We start from the raw sequence: 10,580 nt of genomic DNA, 5'->3' as shown, positions 1-10,580 counted from the left end.
ATTTGCACAGATTTATGTTAATTTATTGAATTTAATTTGATTTTTTCGCACTCGCATTCTCTCGAAAGGTCTCTTGAAACGATACTCGACGCGTATGCTGTGTGTTCCGTGCTGCATGAGGCAATGCCGTATGGGATAGATAGCAATAGAAGTAAAGTAAAGCAATAGAAAAGTAAAGATTTTAAGCCAAAAAAGGTCGGGATAAAGGGTAAATATTACTTGCCATAATATCATTTATATCCAAATGGGACGACATTCCAGTTTTCCTTTGCTCAGAGTTGATTTTCTTTTGCTCAAAGTTGATTTGCCAGCAATTTATTTTAATTATTAAACATGATAAATGAATGTAATTTTATTTATATCGGTCCAACACGCGATTGAATCCATTATGTACATATGTACATAAGTTCGGATTGCTGGCCAACCGGCTTCAGAGATAAATATGGAAGTTATGTCTAACTGATAAGTCAGTTTTTTAAATAATTGGTTTTCATTCTTTATACCCGGTACTCGAAGAGTAAATAGGGTATATTGTATTTGTGCACATAACGGTTGTATGTAACGCACAGAAGGAAACGTTTCCGACCCCATAAAGTAAATATATTCTTGATCAGCATCAATAGCCGAGTCTATGTCTGTCTGTCCGTCTGTCCGTCCTGATGAGCGCCTAGTACTCAGAGACTATAAGAGCTAGAGCCACCATATTTTGCATCCATACTTATGTATGCTCACTGTTACAAGTGTATTTCAAAAATGAGCCACGCCCCCTTCCGCCTCCGCAAAAGGGCGAAAACCTCCCAAATCTACAATTTTGAAGATAGCAGAAAACCAAAAACGCCATTCCGTAGGGAATGACCATATCTATCAGATCACCAAATTGGGATCCGATTGGATCATTATTATAGCCACGATGAAAAAATTAATTTTCAGTGGCCAAACCCACCCCGTCCCGCAGCTTATAGCAAAACACTGGCCGTCTGCCGCTGGCTCTGCCTCTGCCGCTGGCTCTGCCTCTGCCGCTGGCTCTGACTCTGCCGTGAGTCTGCAGTGTGTGGGTCTACGGAAGGGGGGCGAGCTAAAGGAGCGTGCTGGTGTGAGAAGTGTTGTAGATGTAGATGACAGATGAAGAAAAAATTTAAAAATTGACAAATAACCGCTAATGTACAGATGTAGTACTGAGTGCCGGGTATAAAAGTTGTGACGCGTAAGAAGCGTCTCACACGTCCCTTCTCGTTTTTGTTTAAAAATAATGTCTAAACAAAAAAACTGACATCTTTTGTTGAAAGGAAGTCATATTCCTCGATTTTAAATTTGTGTTTAATATTACTAACTACCCAGAACTCTTATGGCCGAACATATAATTTGAACATAAAGATTAATTATTTTTCCATAAAGGCGGCCTTTTTTAAGGATTTCTTTGCTGGGTTGTTTTAGAAATATTGTTTAAACAAAAGGAGCCAATGCCAGTGTACGGAATTTTTGCAGTCGGAATTTTTGTTGATAGGAAGATTTATTTATTGATTTTGAGATTCTATTTAAAATTACTAACTTGCCAGGACTTCTTGGAAAAATCACAAATCATACAATTTTATCGGATAGATTAGTCAATTTTCTATAATGGTTGCTAGTTTTCCGTACCCTCTTTTATTTGGTTTTGTAGGAAATAAGGTTTAAAGAAACCTGGCCAATGCATTAAAATTCAGTTTGTAGGGAGTGCAATGTGTACGGTATAAAATATTGTATGTACATATGTAGGTACATGCATATGTATGTATGTACATATGTATGTTCGGATTGCTGGCCAACCGGCTTCAGAAATAAACATCGAAGCTGTGTCCAACTGATAAGTCAGTTTTTTATATAATTGGTTTTCCTTCTTTTTTGTTTAAAAATAATGTCTAAACTAAAAAACTGACATCTTTTTGTTGAAAGGAAGTCATATTCCTCGATTTTAAATTTGTGTTTAATATTACTAACTACCCAGAACTCTTATGGCTGAACATATAATTTAAACAGAAAGATTAATTATTTTTCTATAAAGGCGGCCTTTTTTAAGGATTTCTTCTTTGCTGGGTTGTATTAGAAATATTGTTTAAACAAAAGGAGCCAATGCCAATATACGGAATTTTTGTTGATAGGAAGTCTAATTTATTGATTTTGAGATTCTGTTTAAAATTACCAACTTGCCAGGACTCCCTGGACAAAACATATAATTTTATCGGATAGATCAGTCCATTTTCTATAATGGGTGCTAGTCTTATGTACCCTCTTTTATTTGGTTTTGTAGGAAATAAGGTTTAAAGAAACCGGGCCAATGCATTAAAATTCAGTATGTAGGGAGTGCAATGTGTACGGTATAAAATATACGTATGTACATATGTATGTATGTATGTTCGGGTTGCAGGCCAACCGGCTTCAGAAAAAAAAGCTGTGTCCAACTGATAAGTCAGTTTTTTTTTTAATTGCTTTTCCTTCTTTTTTGTTTGAAAATAATGTCTAAACAAAAAAACTAACATCTTTTTGTTGAAAGGAAGTCGCATTCCTCGATTTTGAATTTGTGTTTAATATTACTGGCTACCCAGAACTCTTATGGCTGAACATATAATTTGAACAGAAAGATTAATTATTTTTCTATAAAGGCGGCCTTTTTAAAGGATTTCTTCTTTGCTGTGTTGTTTAAGAAATATGGTTTAAGCAAAAGGGGCCAATGCCAATGTACGGTATTTTTGCAGTCGGAATTTTTGTTGATGGGAAGTCTAATTTATTGATTTTGAGATTCTGTTTAAAATTACCAACTTGCCAGGACTCCCTGGACAAATCATATAATTTTATTGGATAGATTAGTCAATTTTCTATAATGGTTGCTAGTTTTATGTACCCTCTTTTATTTGGTTTTGTAGGAAATAAGGTTTGAAGAAACCTGGCCAATGCATTAAAATTCAGTATGTAGGGAGTGCAATGTGTACGGTATAAAATATTGTATGTACATAGGTACATACATATGTATGTACGGATTGCTGGACAACCGGCTTCAGAAATAAACATCGAAGCTGTGTCCAACTGATAAGTCAGTTTTTTATATAATTGGTTTTCCTTCTTTTTTGTTTGAAAATAATGTCTAAACAAAAAAACGAACATCTTTTTGTTGAAAGGAAGTCATATTCCTCGATTTTGAATTTGTGTTTAATATTACTAACTACCCAGAACTCTTATGGCTGAACATATAATTTGAACAGAAAGATGAATTATTTTTCTATAAAGGTGGCCTTTTTTTAGAATTTCTCTTTTTGCCGGGTTGTTTAAGAAATATTGTTTAAACAAAAGGAGCCAATGCCAATGTACGGTATTTTTGCAGTCGGAATTTTTGTTGATAGGAAGTCTTATTTATTGATTTTGAGATTCTGTTTAAAATTACCAACTTGCCAGGACTCCCTGGACCAATCATATAATTTTATCGGATAGATTAGTCAATTTTCTATAATGGTTGCTAGTTTTATGGACCCTCTTTTATTTGGTTTTGTAGGAAATAAGGTTTAAAGAAACCGGGCCAATGCATAAAAATTCAGTATGTTGGGATTGCAATGTGTATTGGATAAAATATATGAATGTACATATGTATATTTTATACCGTATATATTGCATTCATTGCACACTGAACTTTTATGCATTGGCCCGGTTTCTTTAAACCTTATTTCCTGCAAAACCAAATAAAAGAGAGGCCATAAAAGATCCAATCGGATCCCAATTTGGTGATCTGATAGATATGGTCATTCCCTACGGAATGGCGTTTTTAGTTTTCTGTTATCTTCAAAATTGTAGGTTTGAGAGGTTTTCGCCCTTTTGCGGGGGCGGAAGGGGGCGGGGCTCATTTTTTAAATACACTGGTTTCAGTGTGAGCATACAGCAGTCTGGTGCCAAAATTTGGTGGCTCCAGCTTTTATGGTCTCTGAGATCCATGCGCTCAACAAGACGGACGGACAGACGGACAGACGGACGGACAGACAGACATGGCTCAATCGACTCAGCTATTGATGCTGATCAAGAATATATATACTTTATGGGGTCGGAGACGTTTCCTTCTGTGCGTTACATTCATTCACTTTGTGCACAAATACAATATACCCTATTTACTCTTCGAGTACCGGGTGTAAAAACTCATGCGCACACAATTCAAATTTGGCTCGCACTTGATGACTTTTTCACTACGACAAACAAAAAACCAACATGTTAAAATTAACATCAATTTTGCAAGCCAACCTCTACAATTGTTCAAGTTTCTGTTCAAGTTTCGCGTAAGAAAATAGCAACAATACATTTTAAAATATTAATATGAAAAAAAGCTTAAGAAAAATACCAGATTAAAAAAATTTCTTCAAAAAAAAGTTCTGCCATACAAAAAAATATGTCATTAGACTATTTCTAAGCCCCATATCTTTCATTAAAAGTGGGTTTCGTTCCTTGAGGAAAAATCGTGTCGGGTATTGTAATTTATAAAGATAACTATGCCCGAATTTTACGCCTGGCAGTGCCCAATTTTCGGCGGATCCCAAGAGCAAAGCTTTTACACAAAACAGCTTCACGCCTCACCGTATAATGGCGGAGACTAAAAACATTTTTTCTACATGAGCATGTAGAGCATATCCGATACGCACACCTGGAAAGGAACCTTGCTAAGCAGCAAATCCGGTAGCAGCCAACACTAGCGCACTTCTAGCGAAAATTCACTGAAAACCAACCTCTGTATCACTTTCTACTGTGTGGCGCCACCTAGCGATAATTTACTCCAAAACCAAGGCCCTCCACTACAATTTATAAAAGAATAAAAATCAAGTAAATCGCAACTATGCAACAATAAACTGCGGTTTCCCAATTTTCTTGCAGAGCCACAATTTTACTTTCATTCCAAAGAGGAATCAATCAACTGATGTACATATGTCTAAAGTGCTTATTGCTTATTAAATAATTTTTATGTTTTATGGTGGGTGGTTGTGAAAAAAATGCTCCTAGGACGCCATGAAGCTCAGGAAGTCTTGTAGTATACAGCTGTAACTCAATACTTTTTTTTTACTTAATATTGTTCTAATACGAACAGTTCGTATTCGACTTGTCCTTAGGTCAGTCTTCAATCTAGACCACTAACCAAATAGTATTATACTATTTGGTTAGTGTCTAGACGCAGGACACGAGACACAGGATAAGTTAAAGTTGGTGTTAATTACGACACAATGCCTTTCCATAAAAACTATATTTTTTACTTCAAATAGCAAATAATATTTCAAACAATAATTTCAGGTCAACTATAAACAGATCACAACTTTTGGCAGACTCTACTCTGAATATCGATATATCGAGGTTCGATGCCTCTCAGAATATTACACGCTGCTGCAGCGCTGCTTTGTGCTTATCTCCTCCTCCTTTCGTTTTCTGTTCTGTCTGTGCGAGTCGCTTAAATATTTTAACCTGTGTTTTCGCGTTGTAAAAGTGTCTATAAAAGTGTTACATATTTTCAAAGCGTTCATAAGTGCGTAGTCTAATTATTGTTTATTGAAAATCGTTTGTGCCTGTGTTTTATTGGCGTAATAAGTGTTTTTTTATTAAGCCAAAGTGAAGTCGTGGCGCCATCTTGTTCGTTTGTGCACACTCCTTTCCACTCGTCGTGAGGGTAGTTTTTAAACGTTTTTTGTGAGACTAAATTTAATAACTAAGCGAAAATGGAGATCGAAATGTGTTTCGATGAGGATTTCACAGAAGCAATAAATAATTCTTTGATACGAAAACTCGAGGGACTGCAGCTTCATGACCAAAGGTAATTCTCCCTCTTAATAGTTACTCTTTCGTATGAGCTCTGAAGAATTCCTTCTTGAATTTGATTTAATGTTTAAATTTTAAACCCAATCAACCAATTTCAGGTCATTTATTTTTGCAAAAGTTGCATTAATGTCTATTCATTTTTTGCCATTCCTCCATTTGTTTTTCTCACAGCGGCATAGCGGCCAGCAGAGCCGTTGTGCTGATACATATTTAAACATGTGGTGGTGTTTTCCTATGAAAAAAAACAGGGGCGAAATGTATGAATGTGTGCCCTATTGGCTGAACATCAGAGGAACGTTTATTCTGAAGGGGATGTGTATGGAAAATATTGTCTTGTTGAATTGTGTTGGTTGTCTGGGGGGGGCTCTTGAACTCTGATCATGGGAGTATGTATGTGTGGGCTCTCGGCGGAACGAGACAGCAAGACTTCGATTGCGATGTGTACAGAAGAAGACAAGAATGTTCCGTTACGCGAGCTCTCATGTGGAATAGAGATGACAAATATGTAGGTTTCTATTATGTGGTGATGGGAGTAAATGTTTTGAAATGGGCTCACAATATTTTAGCGAATTCACGGTTTTTCTAATATGAAAATCTTAGGTAACATACTATTTATTGCGTGTTCCTATAAAAATAATAATATGATATGCTAAATAACAATTTGCAAAAACTTAAAGGGCTACCAAAATTCGTATCTAATTTAAACAAGGAAAATGTCCGGACCTTCTCCCGTTTAAAAGACTCAAATGTTGCACACAAAAGTAGTATGCACGTAATATATCGAACTAGAACAATAAGCATCCATATGAAGTCAAATATTTTTATGATCACGACTTTATTGGCATAAGAATCGATAGGGGAGTATCGATGTGTTGCTAAATTCTAACCGCTGCCGCAGCGCTGCTTCGTGCTTTTCTCCTCCTTTCGTTTTCTGTTCTCTTTCTGTGCGAGTCGCTTAAATATTTTAACTTGTGTTTTTGCGTTGTAAAAGTGTTAAATGTTGGCAAAGCGTTCATAACTGCGTAGTCTAATTATTGTTTATTTAAGATCATTTGTGGCTGTGTTTTTATTAGCGTAATAACTGTTTTTTTTATTAAGCCAAAGTAAAGTCGTGGCGCCATCTTGTTCGTTTGTGCACTGTCCTTTCGCTTCGTCGTGAGGGTAGTTTTTAAACGTTTTTTGTGAGACTAAGTTTAATAACTAACTAAAAATGGAGATCGAAATGTGTTTCGATGCGGATTTCACAGAAGCAATAAATGATTCTTTGATACGAAAACTCGAGGGACTGCAGCTTCACGACCAAAGGTAATTCTCCCTCTTAATAGTTACTCTTTCGTATGAGCTCTGAAGAATTCCTTCTTGAATTTGATTTAATGTTTAAATTTTAAACCCAATCAACAAATTTCAGGTCATTTATTTTTGCAAAAGTTGCTTTAATGTCTATTAATTTTTTGCCATTCCTCCATTGGTTTTTCTCACAGCGGCATAGCGGCCAGCAGAGCCGTTGTGCTGATACATATTTAAACATGTGGTGGTGTTTTCCTATGAAAAAACAGGGGCGAAATGTATGAATGTGTGCCCTATTGGCTGAACATCAGAGGAACGTTTATTCTGAAGGGGATGTGTATGGAAAATATTGTCTTGTTGAATTGTGTTGGTTGTCTTGGGGGTTGGCTCTTGAACTCTGATCATGGGAGTATGTATGTGTGGGCTCTCGGCGGAACGAGACAGCAAGACTTCGATTGCGATGTGTACAGAAGAAGACAAGAATGTTCCGTTACGCGAGCTCTCATGTGGAATAGAGATGACAAATATGAAGGTTTCTATAATGTGGTGATGGGAGTAAATGTTGTGAAATGGGCTCACAATATTTTAAATCTTAGGTAACATACTATTTATTGCGTGTTCCTATAAAAATAATAATATGATATGCTAAATAACAATTTGCAAAAACTTAAAGGGCTACCAAAATTCGTATCTAATTTAAACAAGGAAAATGTCCGGACCTTCTCCCATTTAAAAAGCTCAAATGTTGCACACAAAAGAAGTATGCACTTAATATATCGAACTAGAACAATAAGCATCCATAAGAAGTCAAATATTTGTATGATCACGACTTTATTGGTATAATTGGGACTAAACCAGTGGTCTGAGAGGAAACTTATTACGGATTAAATGTTTTGCTTCGAAAAGTCGACGATCTACAGTTTCAGAATCAATGAAAAGGGCTCCCTGTATGCGTTGTTTACTTCTTGATTTTTTTTTTAAACCAATTAACAATTTACAGTTCATTTGTTTGTACATATGTATGTAGGTATGTATGTGTGTGTGTGTAGGCAATATTCAAATGTATTTTTTTCCTGTTGCTGATATTTTTGAGTTTTCCTTTACAGCACCATCTGTAATGCGAATACTGCGAACAGGGCCATTGCGCTCAGGGCCAAATAACGGGTCGCTCCAGAGGCATTGGACAGATCCCCCTTGCAGGTGAAGCAGCTCTCTACCTGACGGCTGTGTGTTACTGTGCATTCATTGTCCTTCTGCCCAATCAACTCAAAGTGGCAGTCGCGGGAGACAATGACGCCGGCGCGGTCTGCAAGTGTAGAAAAGTGACGGAGAAAATATTTATTAGAAAAATTTAAGACAAGAAATTTGTGCGTGTGTGTGCATGCATGTTTGTTGCCGACGGAACGAGATGTCTTCATTTTCGATGTGTAAAAGGATAGCCAAAAAACTATTCCGTTTTGAGAGTTCGTATTTGAAAAAGAGATGGCAAATACTTCGAAATTTTAATAATAGGCAACAACAAAATCTGTTGGTGATGGGTGATCAGGAGGAGTGATCAGGGCAGGCAAATATAAATATGAATACCCTTCCCTGCATTCATCGGTATGTACAAAATGGTATACCTCACTTTCCGTCTGAACTACTGACACCCCCTCTGTTTAATAGTTGCTACCTGTCTGTCTGCTGTTAATTTTCTTAGGTTGAAAACATATTCAGAATATTCAGAAATTCGATTATCTTTTGACTGTCGATTGTATTAATCTTTTTATTTACATATATCTACTATATTCGCCATGATATTTGAAATTTCACCTATTATAATTGTATCGGATGAATGTCTTACTATCCACTGCCCAATAGTTGCGTAACGCACTGTGTGCCTGCTTTGCATTACCTTTTTGTTTGCCATATGTTAAATGACACTAGCAGCACCCACACTGCCTGTCTGCCGACCTTACCCCCCGCCACCAAATCATCATCTATTGGGTGACATCACGTCTTATTAAATTGTTTACGTTTTCCGTTCAAGGTGCGTGCGAGTTTTGTGTGTGTGCGTGTGTTTGTGTGCGTTTGTAACGCAAATTATCACTTACCGCTGGTGACCACCTTGTTGCATTTGGTCACTGGCTGCAGCTGATCCATGATATTCGGCCTGGCCACATTATCGCAGTCCACCTGCCGTATGTTAGACCCCGCATCGAGCTTCTCCTTGGCGCAGTTGGGATCCGTTAGGGACTTGCACTGATAGCAATTAATGGCCGTGGCTGTGTGGGAAGATATGCAACGAAGAACGAGATTGAGTCTAACTTTGTTTACGTATGCCACACTCGAAACGAAGGCTTTGTCAAGGTTGGGGGAGATTTTTATTTGCTACTCTGTGTTCGCAACCAGTTTGGACAGCCCCTGGTCCCCCACTACCTCCCGCTGTACCATTATGTAACGACAACACAAATTCTCTCACCCTCTTGATCTTTATTTGTGCTTTTTGTTTAGCTATTTAGAAAAGCGAAAGCTTTTTGCATTTCACCTCTTAGCAAATTGAGTGGAACTCGGGAACGAGTTTCTGCTGTTGTGTCAAAGCGCGCGATGATGTCGGCCAAGCATGGGGGTTGCTGCAAAAACAAAAGCAAGAAAAAAACATCTATTTTGTGGTGATCGCCAGCTTCGTAGGCGGCCTCCCTCTTTTTTTTTCAGAACATTTATTGTTATTTTTGGTGTTGGTGGTGCTTGGATATCGTTGCGGTCAAGTATTTGGGATTTTTGCTTTAATTGAATTTATTGCTGATAGAATTTAATTGCAAACTGACACAGGTCTCTCTGTCTCTCTCGCTCTCTGATTTGGACTGTTGAACTGCAGAGGTGGAACTAGTGAGGATAAAGATTGCCAATTAGTTGGCACAGACCGTTTCGCCAATGGACGACAGTTTGACAGTACATTGATGATATCTAGGTGTTTGTTAATATTAAATTACTCAAACTGTGTGTAATATTAAATAAATAGAGATTCATTCCACATGCTCTCGGGACAAGATATTTAAACTAATACGACGACAAGGCTCGACTCATATGTCATCCAGCAGTGCCCTTCGGCATTTTGACTAGAAATGGGAAATACAATTATTTACTTTCTATGCTCCGACAGGATTTAATTTTGCCATTATTTTCTAGGGTCTATCTATGTATGTATCTCCGCGCAGGTTCAAGAACCTTCTGTGTATGTGTGTGCACTTCGTTTGGTAGTATGTAATCTTTTCCACATTGTTGTCTCGCCTGCTGTTGCACATTGATTGCTTATTTTGTTGCATGTTATTTGTGCAATCGACTCATGAAAATCTTTCGCTCTGTACCCTGTTTCCATTACCCGCTTTCTGTCTGTTGTATGGGCAATTGGTGATAGTCTTGGGCTTGGGCTTTCCTTTCTGGCTGGCAAGGCAAAGGCAGTGATAAGAGCAGCCACTGCCAGTGCCAGGGAAGTCACAAAT

General features: G+C 37.4%; 1 protein-coding gene across 1 annotated transcript; it reads right to left on the bottom strand.

Annotated features, from left to right (window-relative positions):
* Positions 1 to 8,171: 8,171 nt before the first annotated feature.
* On the bottom strand, positions 8,172 to 9,531 carry LOC117901417. Its single transcript, XM_034812153.1, has 3 exons — positions 9,517 to 9,531; positions 9,192 to 9,468; positions 8,172 to 8,404 (listed from the first exon to the last, which is right to left on the bottom strand). The coding sequence occupies exons 1-3, from the start codon at positions 9,529 to 9,531 to the stop codon at positions 8,199 to 8,201; spliced, it is 498 nt and encodes a 165-aa protein (XP_034668044.1). The 3' UTR covers positions 8,172 to 8,198.
* Positions 9,532 to 10,580: the final 1,049 nt, after the last annotated feature.

This window comes from Drosophila subobscura, chromosome U (genome assembly GCF_008121235.1).
Source record: "Drosophila subobscura isolate 14011-0131.10 chromosome U, UCBerk_Dsub_1.0, whole genome shotgun sequence".
Lineage (NCBI taxonomy): Eukaryota > Metazoa > Arthropoda > Insecta > Diptera > Drosophilidae > Drosophila > Drosophila subobscura.
This window is presented reverse-complemented; position numbering and strand designations above follow the sequence as displayed.